Here is a 21,469-nt window from a genome sequence, read left to right as displayed (position 1 = left end):
TTTTTGCTATTGTTTTGTAAGCGATAATGCATATTCTAAAATAAAATGCCACTGGGAAATTAACCTCCACTTTGATATTTTAAGATGTCATTTTTGATAACAGAACCCCAGAGGAAAGTTTTGAGTGTTCTTAAACTAACTTCTCATCCTTCAGCCCTTTCCATACGATCTCTTTCTCTAACATTTTTCTAAAGAGAATATTCTTTAAAAATTCACATCCAACTAGGCATGTATAGAAAAGCAGCATGGCCATAATGGAGAGTAGTAGTTGATTTTACCAAGGAGGAAAATATTAAATATTTTACCAGTGAACACCTTAACCTTTATTTTGTGATTTTTTTCCTGAATAAACTGAGTTCCATAATGTTTAAAATACTATTTTTAAAAACTGCAGAATATCTACTACTTGATCCATGGAGAGTAATAGTCTCCTGGGCTAATAAAGTTTAAATCAATATACTCAACATGTTTTTCAGTCATCTTATGAGTTATAAAAGAGCTTCTGACTCACCAAAAAAAAAAAAAGATTGCAATGAACATGACATTTACTACGACAAAAATGCCACCGCTTAAAAAAAATGTTCATTTAAAACTCTGACCTTTCATTTTACAGAAAAATCTTTGAGACTAGAATGAACCTAGTCATAGATCTCTGATAATTTTGACAGCAACTGTTATGAGACTGTCTCTATTGTCTACTTTGCTTGTTGTTTTAAATGATAGTGATCTCTCCACATTTTAGATCAAATTAAATGCAATTAGTGCATCAGTTATTGATAATGATTTTGTTCCTGAAATTAAGAGACATAGAACTAATGCCAGCTCAATTCCAATGCAAGTAATGTGAAACAAAGGAATATGCACAATTGATGGATAGATAGATAGATAGATAGATAGACAGATAGATAGATAGATAGATATAGATAGCTTTCCTTTTAAATATTTTTATGAAACCTAATTGTTCCAGGAAGGAATCTGCCAGACATTGGAAGCCCGATATTTGCACTTGGCTAATGAATCACTTCTATGCATTGAAAAGACTAAGATGTTCACAAGTGTATGTCGGTTTTAGTGTATACTTAAAAAAATTACAAAACTAAAAATATTTTCTTCAGTCCTCTATTTCCAGGGATATAAATGTGAGCATAATTTCAATTTAGTAGTTCATCTTTGGAAATACATAAACTGATTCATGCAGTGTCTAACCATACAAGAAATATGACTGTTATAGTTTATCAAGTCAGTAAAACACATACGAACCCCAAAGAATGAATTACATTTGTTTTTACTGAATTGATTGTTGATTTATCTGAACTCAATGACAAATCATTGGCATGTGAAAACCCTGTTATTATGAACAGCAGTAATTATATATATCTTGGTTCTAATTTTCTGGTCTCTGATGATGCTTCTATTCAAAGAAAACTATTAAGTTCAGTTCCATTTGAAATTAACAATTCAACCACAATCATTATTTTTAAGCATAGCTTAATAATATTAAAATGTTCTTCCAAATTCTCTAAGAAAATTGTAAGACTATAGCTAGAAACAGGATTAACAACTCTTCAGTTAACTGTATTTCAGTTTTATTTCCAAATTTTACATTAAAGAATAAAATAATCTTCTAGCACTATATCATCTAGAAATCTCTATGAACTATTATTTTTACATATTTTAGTAAAACAATTATTGATAGTGATTAAAATACCTCTAGGCCTCCTAAATTTCCTAAAATATCTTCTGAATCAATGTAATACTTAAAAGGAGAGAAAGGGAGAGATGTTTGAGATCATCCATTTTAATTCCCCACACTAAAGAATTAAAGAATGATTAAAATAAAGTCAATACATTTCAGAATGAATCATTAAGTATTCTAATTGTTCAAAAAGTCACAAAATTGACAATAATACATTAATGTTTTTAGACTACTTTATCTCTAAGAACGCACAATTCCCAGAGTAATGCAATGTTTGTTTGGAGGGAAACATCATTTAACTCAAGAATGTATTCAAGTCCATGTGTTACTAAAAACATTATAGTAGTGTTTTTATTACTTTATGTACAGGTCATAAAAATTAAAAAAATCTTACCATCAAATACTTCCAATGCATCAAACTGCTTTTCACTTTGAAATGTATCCACAAAGATGGTAATATTATAGTTTGGTTCCACTCTAATACTCCAAGAGCACGTCTGGGAGTTAAAGTAGTTGCCTGGATATCCCGGACTGAGTATTACTCCAGATGATTCTGTGCGGACTTCATTCGCTGGACATTGTGCTAAAGAGAAACGTACTGTCAAAAGTTTGTCTTAAAATGAATTCAACTATAATGGCATAGATTCTATCTTGTATATACAAGCAAAGAAAAAGAAAAAAAAATATTCTTTAACACTGACCACGTTTAATACAGGGTGCCAAACAGCAGAAGAGCAACACTGAATAATACTAGCTAATGCTTTGTATTATACTATGATTTAAAAGGCAATTTATATATATATACATGCATGCACACACACACACACATATACATACATATATATGCATATATACATATGGAAATGTGTGTGAGAAAGAGAGAGAAAGGGGGCAGGGAAAGAGATCCATTTTAACTCTAGGGAAACCTAGGTTTAAAGAGATTAAATCACAGACCCAAGGTCACACAACTGATCATAGGGGAACACAACCTGCATTAGCTGCAGACTTGAGAAGAAACGCTGAACTTGAAAGCATTATTTTAAGTGGGGGTGGGGCGAAGCAAACTGCTTACTTCTGCTGATTTGTCCTTTGTTAGTGAAGCAGGAAGTACTGATGTAGGAAAGGTTAATATCATCAAGTATCTTTCACTCCGCAGTCACAATTAGCTGAGTTTGCACATTCTTTTGGCCAATGCATCACTCAAATACCTCAATTTGGGGCCAGGTGTATTGTGGATTTAATCATAGGATAAAAGGTTTTTCTAACTCAACTACCAGGCAAGCCCTCACAATTTCAAAATAACATTATAAAAATATTGTGGAATTTTATGGAAAAACAAGAGAATCATACTTATTTCTGTTTTTTATTATACTTAGAATACTAAAACTTAATGTCAATGACCTACAATAATTAGATGTAATAATTTGATAATATTGCTTGTGACAGGAGCAAGAGAATGAATCAGTGACAGCTGGAATCAGGGCTTCACTTGACACCTCATTTTCTTACTATATAAAGTAGGATTAATGATGTCTAACAAAAGGATTTATAGTGAATGAATCATTTAGATATGAATATATTGACAAAATTTTCCTCTCCGTTCTTTTTTCCTCATTCAACTACTTCCATAGGTATGAACATGCAAAAAGAAAATCATTAAGATTCCCTTAACTAGTACTTTCACTTGTAAATTAAAAAATCCAGCAATAGTTTATGGCACTATTAAGAGAAAAATATTTCTCTTGTTGGCAATGGTTCATAAACAGAGGTGTAACAAAACTATTTATTGAGTTTAATAAGTTAGATGATCACCTTTTCCTTAATGAAAAAATAAATTTACAAAAGGAGATATGTCTTATCTGTTATTTCCTTTTAATTAATTAAATTAAAAATTTTAATTAATTAAAAAATATGCTTTATTGATTCATACTTTCAAAAATAAAGACATTTCTCAAACAGATCAGTCAAGCTTATAAAATACATTTTGATTCAAGTTAACATCTCTTATAATTTACTACTTTTTTTTTTTTGCTATATTCTTTCATTACTCACTATTCTAATTGGTATGTGTCTTAAAATTTACAAAATATTTAGGCATAAGAATAAAGATGAAACATTTCACATAACCCTTTAAAATACACATCTTAGGTCAGAGCTTTAAAATATTTACATATGATAAATTAATGGCAAATAATATGAACAAAAATAATCATAACATGCACGCACACAGCCTAAAACAATTTAGTATTATTTTCTTCCGTGATGTTGGTAAAAATCACATTAAAAAGATATTTTGCCCATTCATTGTTCATATTTCAAAATCAATAAAAAAATGAAAGCAATAAAATAAGCCAGATTTTGTATCTATAAACATGCATGGATAGTGCAAAACCTAGAGGTTTTAAAACTCCACAGACCTGTGTTGACTTTATGAATAAGAGCCAGAACTTTTCTTGACTTTGATGTAAATCGAGGATAACAATACCTACCCCTTAGGGCTCTAATTAATATCAAATAGATGTAAATATTTTTCTTAAACCTAAAGCACTATATAGGCAGAGGCATCATAAGGACTTGGGGATGGCTTAACCATATGTCCGCCTTTTGCCTGACATGCTACCAGAGCACATGACTTTTTGTGGTACTACATTTAAGAAAATATTTAGCAAATCTATCTGCCCCTACATGTATGTATATATATATAAAGAGAGAGAGAGAGAGAGACTGAGGTTTTGTCATTACAGCTCTTTTTATTAGATGACACTGCAACTTCAGACCATCTAGAAATAGGAAACATTCTGCTGATTTGCTAAAATCTACCTGAAGAACCAATACCACATTCCAGGGCTTGAATGCAGTGATTACAAAGCAGAAATGGAATCTTAAGCATAGCTATGCTTAGCCTTCTATTTTTAAAATGCTGTTTTTGGTTTTTAGAGAAGATAATGAAAATATAAGTGAAATTATTTGTTTCATTTTTCTTACAACACAAAAATATTTTTTTCAGAAATACATTTTTAAATCAAATTTATATATGTTTCCATGAGCTAAAGTGTTTTTGATTCATTTCGTTTCCCTTGTTTCTTTCATATGTCTCTATTCCTTCCTGTTCATTCCTATAAACTGTTTCTAGGAGCAACCCACTTACAGTGGGAAGGGTTGAAATGACTGCGGGCTTTCCTACGGATAAGTTGCTCATTTTTCTAGGCGTAATCATACATTAAAAAATACACTGAGACTTCTAAAAGGACTATTGGAAACTTCCCACCACAGGGAAGCATCTGGTTGAAATTCCTACCTAAAACACATCTAAAATGAACTTGCAACCCCAATACATTTATTTTATACTTTGTGTCAAAATACCTCTGTCCAGCTGGCTTAAAACCAAAAGCCTATTATTTAATGCACCTTGCAGAACTTCACCAAAAGCAGTAAGTCAAACATTAGGATTTATAAAAAATTAAGTTTAATCCCTAGTTTCACCATTCTACAAAAGAATCATGAAAACTGAGAACCTCTGTAAACAACTAGGGAAAGTTGTCATTTGGATCACTTAAAAATGCATGTTTATCATACATGCACAGAAGAAAGCTGTCACTAGACTGACATTTTTCTGTGGCCTCCTTTTGCTTTCCAAAGGAATAGTCATTATCAGAAGGTCACTGATTCTCTTTCATTTAAAATTTGTGTTTCTAATTTTTAAAAAAATGAATATCCTCTTACATTTCTCAAAATCACTCATGGACCACCATTGTCTGTAGGATGATGCCAAAATAACATTGAAGACTTTTGAATATCTGTCCCTACACTGGGTTTCCCACTATCACTTCCCCCAAACACACCCGAAGTGCAAGCTACAAGAGCTGCTTTCTCTTTCTTGGACACTCCATGCATTTTCACGGTTCCAAATCTTGGTTAGCACTGCTCTTTACTTTTTGAAATGCTTCTCTTTCTTTAACATCAGAAATGCTGCTTTTGTGATATCTCTCACTCAATTTTTTTGTTTGCTTGTTTTTGTTTTTCTAAATTGAGATAGGTATCTTACAGGGTAATATTTATCTGAGCATAATTGCATCCTAGAGAGGAACAATCTACTCCCATCACTTTCCAAGAAATTGTTATAATTTTCAAAGCCAATCTAAAAATTTGGTTGTGGCACTTGAAGAATTATGACTAAAAGCTAACAATTTTTCATCAAGAACTTGTGGGGAATTAGCCCCCACTTGAGCCCAATCAAATCAATCAAGTCATAGAAAAGGTGCTTGAAAAATTTTAATTAATGCTTAGTGCTTATCTATTTGGTAGAAGATACCTGAGCTCCGTTTCCTTTTTAAAATAATGACATGTTTAGTGACATCTAAGAAAACTCTCAGTTCATATTTTAAAGGAATTTACCCCTAGATTGAAATTTAAGAGATTAATATTTATCCTAAATGCCATGAGTTTAATAGGGCACGGGAATCTCCAGCATGGGGATGAGTACAGAAGAGCCTAGACAGTTTCCTGCAAATGTGTGTGAGAATTGAAGTAATTTACAGAAAGTTGCCAATGTTGGGCTGATTTACTCTGCTCTTGGCTTGTCATGAATTAATTTCATTTAAATAAAAACTAGGTTAATCTGAGAAGGACAACATAATAAAGGCAGATGTCTTGTTTTGGGGCAGCATGCTAAATAAATATTTATGCTTTTCTTCACTTACCAACTAAGACCGCCTTTATTTAAATTAGTCTATTCTGAGAAACTTCAGGCCATGATTTGATCAAAATGTGCCGTAAAAGTTTGGAGATTTGCCTCAGTTAATTTTTATATCAAATGGTATCTCCCACCTTAGAGGGGAAAAAATCTGTAAGTAGATAACTGATTGCTGTGGTAACAAAATAATTACTTCAATTTCCAGACTTTGTAAACAATGCAAGCAACTTTTAAGTATGGCAATTAAGAGGCAGAGAATTTCAGTGGCTTGCCTAACTGCCTGGGTCATGTTAGTGTTTAAATAGAGTTTGGAGAGCAGACCAAGATGTCTCTTATCTTCTAGTGTGGTATTCCCTATACCCACTAGCGCTCATTTAGATACAATTTTAAATTTAAATTCATCTTGGAAATCATCTAAGAATATCTAATAGTAATTTATTCCAAAATACATACCAAATTTCTTTCAGATGGTGCAAACTGTTTCCCTTGCTCAGGGTAGCTAAGATTCTGTCTCATTACATAATGAGAACATAAAAGTTATCAGACATTTGAAAAGAATCAACTCACAAATTGAGGCATTTGCAAAACCAGGTCAGTTACCATTGCAAATGCAAATAAAATTGCCCCAAATAGGGCAGATTACTAACATTATAAAACACTTAAATGTGAAAAATCATTTAACATACATTACTTCATTGAGTCTTTACAAGGATCTTATAATAAGGCAGATACACTATCCTCCTCACCCCTGATGTCCAGGGCATTAGGGACTTGCCCAAGGTCACTTGAGAGAACCTAAACTGAGACTCTGGATCTTTTCCTCAATTTTGGGCTCTTTCCAACAAATTTTGGGTTCCTCCCTTGTGAAAGATAATATTCAGATTCCTTGTCACAGGGGAGTGGTCCATTCCTCAAAGGCACTAAATTTGCATCATTATTTTGAAGTCATTAAAAAAAAAAAAAAAAAAAACACCTTTTAATTTGAAACCATTTTTGATAGGCAAACCAATATTAATTTTAATTTTGAGCCATTTTAGCTTATTTATACTTTTTCAAGTTTTTTTCCTTGCAATGGTACTTGATAGTGTTGTCTTTAAAGTGCTATTTTAAAGTGATCTATTTATAGTCTAACCAGTTCAATCAGTGGATTCAGCCTCAAGTCTTGTTCTATTTTTGTATTATCTATGTTATTGTACATTGTCTATATATTTTAAAGGCATGTAAAAAACATGAGAAGTGTGCATCTTGTGTACCACATAGGTATATTTCATTGTTTAAAAATTTTACATCAAAAGCAAAGATATTAAACACTAGCTAATAAATTGTATTGATGTCTACAATTTACCTTCAAATGCATCGGAAATATAAGATGGATCAATAGATGGATAGAAAAGTAGCCGATGGATAGACATATGGTAAAGGAAGCTTTAAGGGTAGAACCTAGGTGGTACATATTCAAGCGTTCATTGTAAAATTCTTTCAACTTTACTATCTGTTTGAAGTTTTTCATAATAAATTGTTAGGAAAAACATGATTTCTTATTTGACGTGGCTTTGACTGAATTTCTAGAGCTAGCTACAAGAGAAAATGTAATTAGATAATTCTGTTAGCATATCATTTTAATTGCAATAGGATCATAGTTCAGATAGAGATTAAATGCAGACCAATACATGCAATAAATTTTTCCATGTTGAACAAGGATATTTTTAGTACCAAACTGTACATACCTTCACATGTTGGGAGAGAACCTTCAAACTGCAATTGGGAACTGAGCTTACAGGTCAGAATGTCAGTTCCTGATAAAGTGTAACCAGGATGGCACTGGTACTTCACAAAATCTCCTAAAAGAGTCAACAAAATATACTTGGAAATTATGTTTTTATGACATATGATGTTAATGTACTAACTATATACTACTTAAAACATTATGTCAATGTATAAGCCATTTCAGACAAAAATACCAATGTTTGTAATTATTTTTAGTTTGTTTAATAAAATTTTAACATTTTCAGTTCTTCATTTTAAAGAAATGGTACCTTAAACACTGTCAATATGGAAATTATGTGGCAAGTTTTTTTTTTCCATGTTTGATGCGTTTATGTTCTTTTCCCTCCCCAAATTACCAAACAAATTAAAATAAAATTGTGAAAAACTATAAATAAAAATAGAAAAAGTAAAATAGATCTTTGGGATTTAAGATGTAGAATAGAATAGTTTTAACTTATCCACAGAGAGGGCTAATTCATGACCCCGGCATAATTAGTACAATGTTCCAATTAACTAAGCCATTATAAGTATAGCAAAAAATGGGTCACATGGTTTGACAAATGGTCTGATACATGGTGTGACAATTGGAAAAGTTATTTCTAATTGAGATTAAGAAATTCTGGGTCACTATAATTATGCCTATGCAACAACTGCTTTCTTAATGTGATCTGATAATTATTTAATGAGTTAGACCATTAATATAAAATGATAAAGCAGAATTTCTAGCTATTATCATTAAATGTATTATATCAATTATATTCCAGTATCAATGAAAAGTCAGTTTTATAGTAATTATTATTTTAGCCACAAATGACTAAGTTGTTCCTCAAGTATATGGACCTGCTCCCCAAACTAAACACAAATATTTGCTTTAATCTATTTTTGAAAACTTTATTCATAAGAAAAATCTGAACTCATGAATGCAATAGAAAAAAAAATGCACCCCACCAAAAACAAAATGCAGACGGCAAAAGAAAAAAAAATGAGATGAAAAAAAAAAAAAAAAAAAACATGTCTATTTGATACATGACCTCTATTTATAAATACCCAGTGCTGATTTAGGGGTATTTTTTCTGACAAATTTTCCGTTTACTAGTCTGAGTAACTACTATAGTAGGGAGTGGGTGTAAAAATGTCAGGCTGTGCTAATAGTATTATAATAAAAAAATTACCTATTTCAAAATCCTCATCCTCAGTAAGTATTTCTGCCTGGGGCACTGCAGGGGGTGGCTGACACTTCTTGAGCTGAAAGGCTAAATGGTTTACAAAAAAAATAATGACAGCAATTATATTTATAGGTTAAAAAATATTATAAAAACAGTACTTTTAAAGTTGTTACATTGATTTTATACACTGAAATGTCTGTATTTGTAAATCATTAAAATTGTTTTGTAAAATTCTCACTAAAAAATTCAAATTCTTATAAGATCATTTAATGCTTAAAAAGATACAAAGTCCAAGAAATAAAGTATACAATGTTTAAAAATCATAATATTTAAATAAAAACACTTTAGATATGTTTAGAATTGTGAGAAAGAAATGGTTCAACCGTAGTTTGGTCTGATGTCTGTATTTAGATTTGATCAGGTTTTACTGTATTTCTTATTCTAAGGAAATCCAAGAGTGGTCAAAAGAGAAATAATGGACAATATTGTTTTTACCATACTGTTTAGAGTTCATTCTCAAAATTATTAGAGGTTTGCTTTCGTCCAATCCATAATTACATAGACTTTGGCATAGTACTTCATCTGGAGACATGTGTGTGAAAATCTGTGGAAGGTATCAAATGTATTTCAGTGGTCCCCTCATATCAGAGTTTCATTTAGAAACTCTTAGAGTGAATCCAATACTTATTACACAACACTACTTGATAAGATAAGGTGTGAAATAATAAAGATATCACTAAGCAGAAAGATAACAGGAAACTCTGGCATCAGTTGCAAGAAAATCCTATCAGGCTTCAGGAGGCAAAGTCAAGGGACTTCAGATGGACACAAGGCATATGACAACCATAGGAAGGATCAAATAGAATTTCTCCATCTTAATCAGTGTGGTGAAAATAAACTGACCATGAAAATTGAGGACAAAGAAACCTCCATTTGAAAAGTCACTGTGAAACTTGAGCAGGACTTGATTGGTAGAACTATAAGCTGTTTCAAGGGCTGTATTCCCACTGAAAACTCCTAGCTGAGGTGAATTCTGATCGGGACCATCCCTGGAAAGAGAAAAAGTAGTGTGAGTTTGGATAGATTATGTCCCCCAAAACACCATGTTCTTTAATGCAATCTCGTGGGGGCTGACATATTAGTGTTGAGTAGGTTGGAATCTTTGGATTGGGCTGTTTCCATGGAAATGTGACCCACTCAACTGTGGGTAATACCTTTGATTTGATTATTTCCATGGAGGTGTGGCCCCGCCCATTCAGCATGGGTCTTGATTAGTTTACTGAGCCCTACCTATAAGAGCTCAGACAGAAGGAACTCGCTACTGCAGCTTAGAGAGACATTTTGGAGACGGCTATTGAAAGTAGACTTTTGCTAGTACAGAGTTTGCCTGTGAGAAGCTAAGAGAACACTGCCTAGTGAGAAACATCCTGGGAGAAAGCCATTTTGAAACCAGAATTTGGAGCAGACACCAGCTACATGCCTTCCCAGCTAACAGAGGTTTTCCAGACACCATCGGCCATCCTCCAGTGAAGGTACCCTATTGTTGATGCGTTATCTTGGACACCTTATGGCCTTAAGACTGAGAAGTTTGTAACCAAATAAACCCCCTTTATAAAAGCCAATCCATTTCTGGTATTTTGCAAAACAACAGCATTAGCAAACTGGAACAAATAGCCTTCTGCTAAGTTACAGCTTAAATTAACAGTCTGTTTTCTCCATACAGTGGGACTAGATCTTAATGGAAGCAGATAGTCTGACCTTCATGCTCCAGGCTTCAGCACTGGCACTGTAACCTAGAAAAGTAGAGCAGATTCATCCCTTAACTTCCGAGGCTGACCTTTTCAGAGGAATTTCAGAAACATAGTCACGTTTAGTGACTGCAGTATCATTTATCAGCTTCCTTTTGAATTTTCTCATTTTAAAGTCAAAATTCAATGGCATCTATTTTAATTACAAGTGAAGTTTATGGAAATTTTGCTGCTGAATTGAAATATTTTTAAAACTGAATAAAATATAATCATCCTCTGGATACTATGTTTAAAATAGCAAGATGCTCAGTAGTCACAAAATTGACTGTTTAGGACTTTCTCTTTCATTGGTGTTCTGACAATAGTCACTCCACATTCTGATTTTACCTTCTAAATATATAAGTTAAACCACATGAAATTACTGGAATTATATTGTTGTTTTTGATTTTGAAACAGCAGTTTCGTATGGTTAATTTAATATTTCAGGTTCATTTCTCCTCATTCTTGGAACCACAAGTTAAGGTCATTATCATTTCATTCCAAAACTTATTTCTATAGCCTCAAAAGACAGTCTCCTTTCTTGCTCTCAGCTAATATATTCTCCACAAAATGGGACTGGTTATTCTGTAACTGAAATCTGGTCGGTTATATAACTCTCCTGCTTAAAACTCTTAAGTGGATCCTCATTGTTCTTAGGATAAAGCCCAAATACTTTACATGATTTATAAGGCCCTTTATTATCTGTCCCTACTTACTCTTGCCAGGTCACCTCTTCTCACTCTCTCTCGGAGATTCTTACAAAAGTTCAGCCACACCATACCTGAAGTTGTCTGGTTACTTGAACTTACCATGTTCCCTTGCATTAGTCTTTCCAATAACCACAACAACTCTTACCTTTACCAAATTCCCCCAAACATCCACACACACACACACACACACACACACACACACACACACACACACACACACTGCCTTGTTAACCATCATTACTCTTTAGCTTTCATGGCAGTTTACTCCAAAGCATATGCACATTCTTCAAATCTGGGTCATGTACCCCACCCCTCCTAGTGCCCCAGTAGTTGCATCACAGTATTACTATTTCCTACTTCCCCCATAAACTCTCCCCTCCAAAAGCAAAGGTAGGTGTAGTAATTCCTACAGATATGAGAATTTAGTCAAGGAGAGTTTGTTACTTATCCAAGTCACATGCCTAATTAGAGTCAGAGTATAAATCTCCATCTCCTGGTCTCTAGCTCTGTATTATTTCCCACATATCATAGGGAAGAGCAGTTCTAAAGCTTTTATAAAGAATAGAAGGAAGGTCATGTATAATCATTTCCTCAATATTTCCAGAAGCATCAAATTCTTTAAAAGGTTCTACTAAAAAAAAAAAAACACACAATATGTAAATTAAAATAATCTTGGGATATTTTCATATATTGGGATAATATAAAGTAACCCTGAATATAGCTACCATTTAGCAAAACCCAAACATATTGCATGATGTTTATTCTATCTCTGGACTTCAGTGATACATTTCTTTCCAATATACATATAGCTACTTCATTTTAAATATGTAATCTGACAAATAAGTGACATGTAAATGATATCAGAATAGTTTTTCACATTTACAGATTGTTTTTACTTGAAAGTTTCACATACCAAACAGCAATATAATCATTAACAGCTTCAGTCTGTAACAAGGTGAAGTTGATGTAAACTCCATGACCCTGAAGCACAGTGATGAGCCAAATGCAGTCCTTCAGAATTGGATATTCATCTGGAAATCCCGGGGAATAAATGGTACCATTCTGGGATGTCACGTTATATCCACAAGGAGCTGAAAAGGAAGCAAAGAAAAGTTAAGCCCAGTGCAGTCAGTTTTAAAAAGGACATAGTTAATATTTCTAAATCTCTACAGTCCCTGATGCTAAAATGTCCTATTATAAGAAACAATTCTGAAATATTTTTCAGAAACAAAATTATTCCCCTACAGTCTTAAAACCTGAGAAGAATTATGCTTCTAAGCTAAGTTATCTAAGTTTATTTAATGTATTCTCCATGCCTTCAAAATCCCTTCAGGATAAAGTCATTTCCATATGATTAAAAAATGATAATCCTTATTCAGTTACTACTGTGATTGAGCTAATGGCCAGTTTGAAGTATGTCAGTCCAATGCAATGGACTGTGTGAAAAATCATTCATAAATATATAACTGATTTTTTTCTTAAGCCACACGTTTAAAACCTATTTAGGCTGCTAAAAGAGTGGCATCACAGTCTATTTGCCTGGAAACAAAGATTAAAATTTCTATACAATCTATAGCTGATAAAATGGAATAAAATCATGGAAGTGGTGCTTTACTGAAGCCCTTCCATATATTATAAGATTTCAATTATGTGAGTAATCACAACAGTATCTACTCAGTGTATTATTATTTTATTTAATAAATTCATATCCAATGTTGCATTGGCAATAATTTTATTTCATTTATGCAAAAAAGGATATGATCATCAATTAGTAGAATCATCCGAAATGTATTCTTGCATTTGGTTACTGGTCTATCACATCAAAATCATAGATACGTAGACTTGAAAACAAATCAAAAGTCAACTGATTTGGTATGAGTGCTTACTACACGACCCTTCTGAGGCATTCAAAGACTTGCTGCAAAAAGTGTACAATTTAACTGGAGTGAGTAGGCCCAAATCAATAAAAAGATCAACAAAAATAAATGTTTAACAACAATTCAAAATAATTTCTGATGAAATACCATGAGGCGATACATGCAACACTGCTAAATAAATTGTACTGATGCATACTAATTTCAAAGAGAGCAAATGTATTAGTGTTAAAGAGATTGAATCAGGCCTTAGTCTTGGAGAAATTCATTAGATAGAAGGGACTCTGGGGAACATTTTGGAGATGGTGGAGCATGATTATGATTAAGTGGTGTTTGGAGTCTGAGTTTTGGGGTCTGAGTCTGTAACCCAGCAAAACAAATTGTCACGTGGAGCCTCCATTTCCGTGAGGTCAGGGCCTGGACTATACTGATATTTATAATCTGTAAAATGGGGCCACACACTGTGCTATCTTCACAACAAACTACTTGTCCCCTGAAGATGCCATACTGTTTCTCATCTCGAAACTTCCTTCATATTGTTCCTCCTGCACAAAAAGCTCAACTATTATTTTCCTATTTTGCAGCCAGGATGAATTCGTTTCTACCTTTAAAACTCAACTCAAATGTCACTGCTGCCTTCAAGTCTATCCTGGCTACTTCTAGCAAAATTAAGCCAACACTACTCCAGATGACCAAATCTGTTTCACTTATTACAAGGATATACTTAGTTACTAGCTCTTCTTCCCTGTTAGAAAGTTGCTTTCTCAGAAATCAAGCAAGGACTCTATTTTGCACCACCCCCTCCCACACACATACAATATCCAAACCTCCTTTCATTAATCCCCATTGCCTAGCTAATATTATGATACATAAAAGATCATTAATAATTGGTTAATTGGTAAAGGAATGAAGAATAAACAGAAAACAATTTAATAAACATATTTCAGCAATTAGGCTGAAATGCCTTAAAAATTGAAGTTAGTTTATTTGGTTTTAGTTTATAACTCTAAAGTTTCTCTTTTGTTTTTTTGCTTTTAAGTTGAATTATATCATTATATTACTACATGATATGTAGTAATGCCTATCTCATTATGAAAACAAAACAAAACAAAAATATGGCATCCACCTCCTAAAGGGCACAGGAAACGAAGTGAGGAATTTCTCGGTAGGACACATGCTTGGCTTCTGAAAATCATTATTTCACTTAATAGCTCTATGATATTCAGCAAGTCACTTATCCTTGCCATTATTTATCTGTGATATTCAAACAATCATTTATCCACTTTTTCAACAAATAAATATTGTGATGGATTGAGTGGTGCCCCCCCAAAAGGTATGTTCAAGTCAGCGATGGATTGAGTTGTGTACCCTAGTTTGGACATGTCAGTTTTGTTCAGCATTCTTGTGGGTGTGGACCCATTGTAAGTAAGAGCTATTCAAGACATTACTTCAGGTAAAATGTGACCCAACTTAATCAGCTTGGGCTTTAATTTGAATTGCTGCAGTTCTTTAAAAGCAGAATGAAATCAGACAGATACAAAGAGAAAGGCCTGTGGAACAGTCAGAAGCTGGAAGACAATGGAATTGCCAAGTGACAAGAAAAGCCAAGGAACTTCAAAGACTGATGACCAGCTAGAACATACTGGCCCTGGGAAGTCGCAAGCCGTCTAGCCTCTGAAACTGTGAGCCAATAAATTCCTATAGTTAAACCAACCCTTTGTATGGTATCTGTTTCAGCATCCAGGAAACTAAAATAGTCCTAACCCCTGGTCCCTTGAACAGAACTCTATTTGGAAATAGGATCTTTGAAAATGATATCAGTTAAGATGAGGCTAAACTGGATTAGAGTGGGCCCTAATCGAATATGACTGGTTCTTATAAGAGGGAAAACTGGACACCGAGAGAGAGAGGGGAGAACGCCATGTGATGACAGAGATGACAACCACCATGGATTGCTGGCAAGCCGGGAAAAAGGCATGGAAAAAATTGTTCCCTACAAACTTTGGTGGAAGCACAGTGGTCCTGCTGACACACACTGATCTCAGAATTCTAGTGCCCAGAAGTGTGAGACAATAATTTCTGTTGTCCCAGCTGTGGTAGTTTCTTAAGACAGTCCTAGGAAACTAAGACCTGTTTCGAGATTCTATTAAATACCAGGTAGTGTGCTTAGAACTGGGAATATAGCAATACAACAGAGACATGGTCACTGCCTTGATGGAGCTTACTGTATGGGAGTAATGGAGATAGGTATTAAACAATTAAACACTAAATAAGTATAAAATTCAGCTTGTTTAAGTTCTTTGATGGAAAAGAACAAGGATGATATGTTATGAAATAATCATATTCTATTGGTGCACATAAAATTTTCTCTAGTCAAATTCTGCTGTGTAGTCTTGATATTAAAAAAGAAAAAAGAGGCTCCTAAAAAATGAGCCAAATTTCCTCTGGCCTGTCCTTTATCTAGTTCCAAAAATATCTTCTCTCTCACTGTAGTGGCATCAAAGATTTATTCTGATATCCATATCTGGGTGGTGCCTCATTTTAATTCCACAGAGCCAGCGGGTGTGTGATCTGGCTCAACATGAAGTATATCCATCTTCCCCCTTCGCTTCCCTGGTGGTTAGGTTCAAAGAGGACCCTGAAGTAGAGATCAATCATAAAGCCTGGCGGGGCACACCATAGTAACCGGCAAGACCAATACTGCCCCACAGGCCACAAGGTTTCTGCCAGCTTCTTACTCAGCTGCCTGGGAGATTCTCTTGAAGTGTAACTATGAAGACAACCAACTGATTATGAGATATATACACTAATATACACTAATATTATGAACTGAGAAGTTTAGTTTGGGAGAAAGCGTCCCTGTGCATAGTTAATGCAGATAAAGAGAAAGTTCTCAAGTTATTTCTGCATATATTTTTACAGAGGAAAATACGTATGTAAAAATGATTACATTGTCTATTTTCATCATATTCAAGAGCCAGTATGAACATTATTGAAAATAATGGAGATAATTCCTAACCTGAATGCCTTACCCTAAGAGAAATTTACTTAAGTGTCTGTTTAAATCAATACAACCTACACCCCACTCCTGTTCTACCCAACTCTTCTTCTTACCACTGCCTGAAATTGCCACTGCAGGTTTTCTTCAGTAGTTGACATCAATTTTATTTGGGAAGATGAAGCTTTTAGGTGGCTCAGATATAAAAAGTGAAGAGTATATATGCATGACTCTTGGACCTGAAAGAAGCCAGTACTAGAAGGTGGTAGATCAGTTAGCTGGTGGGTGTGGCAGGCATTAGCAATATGAAGCGGAGGTCAATGTGATGGCTTCATTTCATCTTGGAGCTAGATGTGGAGAGTTCAGGGAGCACTAAAACAACCCTTTGGAGTTCTATCCTTTTGTTCCCTATACACGTAAGCAGTGCAATTTTTTTTTAAATTAATAAATCCTCAAGTCTTCATTTTAGAGCATCATAGATAATTTATAGAGAGTTTTTTCCAGGATTGTATTAAGATTCCTGACTAAACTTTGAGGAGGTGAAGAAAAATTTTACAACATTCAACAATCAATGAAGACATTTAATATGGATATTTATGAATTTTAAACTCTTGGCTGTATTAATGAGTCCAAGTAATGAATGTTTAGTCTCACCTAATGCGTGGAGCATCCTAGCAATTTCTGACCTCATTTCTTCCTTCACTTACTTTGCCTTTCTCATGATGTTTTTCCAGTAAAGAGATGAAATACACTTTATCTTAGGAAATGTTGTTTGTAATGGAGATTTTAAAAGTACTACTGATGAATACAGGTAAGGAAAATACAGTTGGTTTTTTTTTGTAGTCATTTTAATCTGAACCTTTAGAAAAGATCTTTTTCTGTATTTACCAATCAATTTGGTAAACATTTATTTTAAAAGTTATGTTTATAATAATAGTCCATTTGGCTGGCTGGATTTATAATGCTAATTGTGAAATCAAACTGATTTCTGTTTATAAAATGGATCAATCTAAAGGAAGCTGCTAACACAGTTATTTCAACTTATTAGTTACTTTAATAACTGGCTCTATCCACACGAGTTCCCTGCTCTAAATATATTAATGCATTTTACAGTGATGTATACTGAGACAGTGTTTAAGTAAAAATGTCCTTAACAGTATATCATACAAATATTTCAGTGATGATTTCAAAAAACTATTTAAAATTTTTGAACTATATTTGTAAGTGTGGCTGCATATTTAATTATCCAACTGAAATTAGAAAATTAGTAAGCCACTGTCTTCTTAACTAAATTTTAACCATTATAACTGCTTTTTTGTAACTGAGACTTCTGTGTAATTATGTTACTGGAAAAAATAATAATATCTTGAATTTCTGAAGTCACTTTCAGACATATTCTTTTATTTATTTCAATAGATATTACCATTTTAGATCATATTTTTTCAGGTAAGGTTATAATATACTAATTTTACATAATAGATTCTTATGTAACATAATAAGAAATATTTTCTGCCTATAGATAAAAGCTAGTTTAATACATACTTGTGAATTCTATTTCTAGATTGATTCCTTAAGACTTAGAATTCTTGAATATTTGTTGCCTGAATTGGTCAATTTTTAATAAAGATGTCTAGAAGTTCTTCAAAGTATCTACATTTATCTCTGAGATTCTTAGGAAGTCTATGGGGCTGGGGCCTTTGAAGATTCTTTTCAGTACACTTGCCCTCCATACTAATCACACACCTGAAAAGACAAATGAGTCCGGATGAATAAAATGAATTTTAAGAAAGGATACTGGATTATCAACAGAGTTGGCTACTGTCCCTGTAGAGAACTTAACTACAGTCTAACTGGACGCTAATAGACAAACTGCCCAGTTATTCTCATGAAACAGACTTAAATTTTTAAATAAATATAACTGTTCATGGGTAAAACATCTTTTGTTTTAAAATAATTCCCTCTGCTTAATTTTCTTGAATTAAATCCAGTATGGAGAAGATATTAAACACATTAGGTGACTCCTAGAAGATCACTTTAATTGGTTTTAATATTTACTCAATGAACTAATTTGATATGAATTTTATGTTTTGGTTTTATATTCTGTTTATGACATTATTAGAAGGAAGAAAGATACAATGATAAAAGTATTATATCTCATCATGTAACTAGAAAAGATGGCATTACCTTGAAACTTTATTTAAAAAGATATATTTTGTTATTTTCACAGTGACAAAATACTTCAAAGCCAGAGTGCTAATTTCCATACTGGAAAACTGGTCTCGAGAAAATAATGAAATCAAATATTTGATCCTATTTTATATCAGGTATATTACTCTACCATCTAAATATGAATTCAAAGGATTCAGGCTAAAATCATGAAGTAATTTATATATATATATAAACATGAAGTAATTTATATATATATATAAACATGAGTTTAAATGGGAAATAGTAGTAAAGATTTTTTATGAAATATGATACTGCTATACTTAGTATTATTAAATTAGTATTATTAACTTAATTTTTAAAACTATGTTTATATGTAATTAAATATGTATTAGACTAAGATCAGAATTTTGAAAAATTACAGCTAAATATTTTTATTGTTCTTTTTTATAATGATAAAAAATGGAAAAATATGGAAGTGAAATGTGTATTTTAGAAAGTCGACTGATGTACTTTTTTTTTTACTCCTTCAGTAGAAATTCAAACACAGCTAGATTTCCTTCCTTTTTTCCCCATGGGATACAAGTATTTAGCATTTCAAAGGCCCACAGGGTTGGCAATTTCATTATTTTTTCTTTCAAAGGTACTGTATTTATAGTGTTAGAATATCAGGTTTACAGTAACTTTCCTGTTTCAATTGCATTCTTCATAAATGAAGAACTTGATCTATTCATTTTAACCTGATACAGCAAAAATTTCTAATAAGTCATGAAAATTTGATAGCCACACAGAGGTTTTAAGGCAGTGATCCCTCCTCAGAATAGGAACATTCAAAAAGTTCAGGTCTTCCTCTCTCACCATTCTCCATTAACCTAATCTCTAACCTCTCCTAAGAAACCCCTACCATCATGCACTATTAAACTACACTACTTTTATTTTTTTTTCCTAAAACTAGTCCTACATGATGTCTTTGCTTATACTGTTTCTTCTGAGTATCAACTGAGTATCAACATATTGAATATCCTTCAAGGATGACTAAAAATGAAAACAATTTTTTAAAACAAAATATAAAAGTAATATATAATTTTTATAAAAGTTAAAACAACAGAAAATATCTGGTGTAAAATTAATAAGCATTCTTTTTCCCTATAATCCTTCCGCTTAATGTAACTACTCTGGAGTTAAATGTTGCTGCCATCCCAAATGCATGGCATTCTTTGTATATGCAGTTCAACATAATATTCTACTTGTGTTTGGTTTTGCATATAAATGTTTGTATTTATTATTTTGTTACCCTTATAATATCCTTGAGGGCAAGGGCTATTTTTTTTTTTTTAATTTACTGGTATTTGGTGTATTCCTAAAATACCAAATAGGCTTAGTTTGACAAAATAAATTCTCAAAAAATGTTTGCTGAGTAAATTAATGAATTCTTGAATATGTTCATTTTAATATTTAATGCATTATTACATACATGAAAAATGAATTGCTCTCAAGAAAATTTGTTAACTTACCATCACATCTTGGAAAAGGATAGTTCCAATTTCTGTTGATCCCGTGCTGACAAGTGAGAACTGGATGGCCTATTAAAATGTACCCAGGATAACACTCAAAAGATATTGATTGTCCCACACTATAATCTGAGTTGATCATATACCCATTTTGAAATGGAGGAGGATCTGGGCAGTTCTGTAATTCATAGGCTGAAACAAACAAAGAAACAACATCAAACTCATATATAAGAGTTTAAATTAGTCTAGAATTTAGAGGAGGGAAATGATTACAAGTAGCTTTTTAAGATTAAGATTTCGAAAGATAAATTTTTAAGTCTTAAGTTACCAGTTACCATCCTGAAAAAAAAAAAAATAATTACTTTTAGTAGCAGGATTATAACAACATGGATCTATGAGCACTTACTGTGTTCTTTAGAAGTAATAAAGAACAAACCAAAAGGAATTTGACAATGTTTAACTTAGAAAGAAAGTATATTACATGAATTTAATAAAAAAAAGGAATACAGAAAATAAAAAAGTATCTATAAGGAATGCCTGGTGAACATAGCCCTAACAATGCCCTTTTTAGTTTAAAAGTGAAATATACTGCCATTCTAAACTAAGCACTTCTAACTAGGAAATATATAGTTGTTTTGTTTTTAGCTTAATTGTTTCATACAAATATAATAGGGAAATTTATTCTACTTTCTTTATTTCTTGAAAAAAATACCTATAAAATCATTTAGCAATTCCCAACAGTGCCATATTTTTATAACATGTTGGTTATTGAGCTTTATCATTAAGTCCTTTGTGTGCTCTAGAATAAATTCTAGTTAGGACAATATAATAAATCTTATTTGCAGTCTATGTGATTCAAAAATTTACCTGTAAATTAGTAACAGTTAGCTAATCTACAAATTAGGTACAATTTCCTGTTGTCATATCATCTTTCAACTAATTGAGACACCTTGCAGACAAGTTTCTCTTATCTACTCTGGTGGACGGGGAATTAATAATTTAAAGCAGTAGAAGTCCACTACATCATCTTTTAATCTTTAGAGTATGTTGTTGTACATAAAGGTGCCTGAGAATTCACTTCTAATACAATAATGAAGCCAC

At 32.7% G+C, this 21,469-nt stretch overlaps 1 protein-coding gene across 3 annotated transcripts in view; it reads right to left on the bottom strand.

The window, feature by feature from the left end:
• Positions 1-21,469, bottom strand: part of CSMD1 (CUB and Sushi multiple domains 1) — a 2,222,584-nt gene that overhangs the window by 168,986 nt on the left and 2,032,129 nt on the right. For all 3 annotated transcript variants that reach the window (XM_037812751.1, XM_037812753.1, XM_037812752.1), the window contains exons 42-47: positions 20,372-20,560; positions 12,733-12,910; positions 10,226-10,371; positions 9,329-9,409; positions 8,117-8,230; positions 2,091-2,279 (exon numbers count right to left, since the gene is read on the bottom strand). In XM_037812751.1, coding sequence (XP_037668679.1) covers positions 2,091-2,279; positions 8,117-8,230; positions 9,329-9,409; positions 10,226-10,371; positions 12,733-12,910; positions 20,372-20,560 — 897 coding nt within the window. The remainder of the gene's footprint in view (positions 1-2,090; positions 2,280-8,116; positions 8,231-9,328; positions 9,410-10,225; positions 10,372-12,732; positions 12,911-20,371; positions 20,561-21,469) is intronic.

The sequence above is a fragment of the Choloepus didactylus genome, chromosome 20 (genome assembly GCF_015220235.1).
Source record: "Choloepus didactylus isolate mChoDid1 chromosome 20, mChoDid1.pri, whole genome shotgun sequence".
NCBI lineage: Eukaryota > Metazoa > Chordata > Mammalia > Pilosa > Megalonychidae > Choloepus > Choloepus didactylus.
Note: the sequence above shows the minus strand (reverse complement) of the source record. Positions and strands in the feature narration are given on the sequence as shown.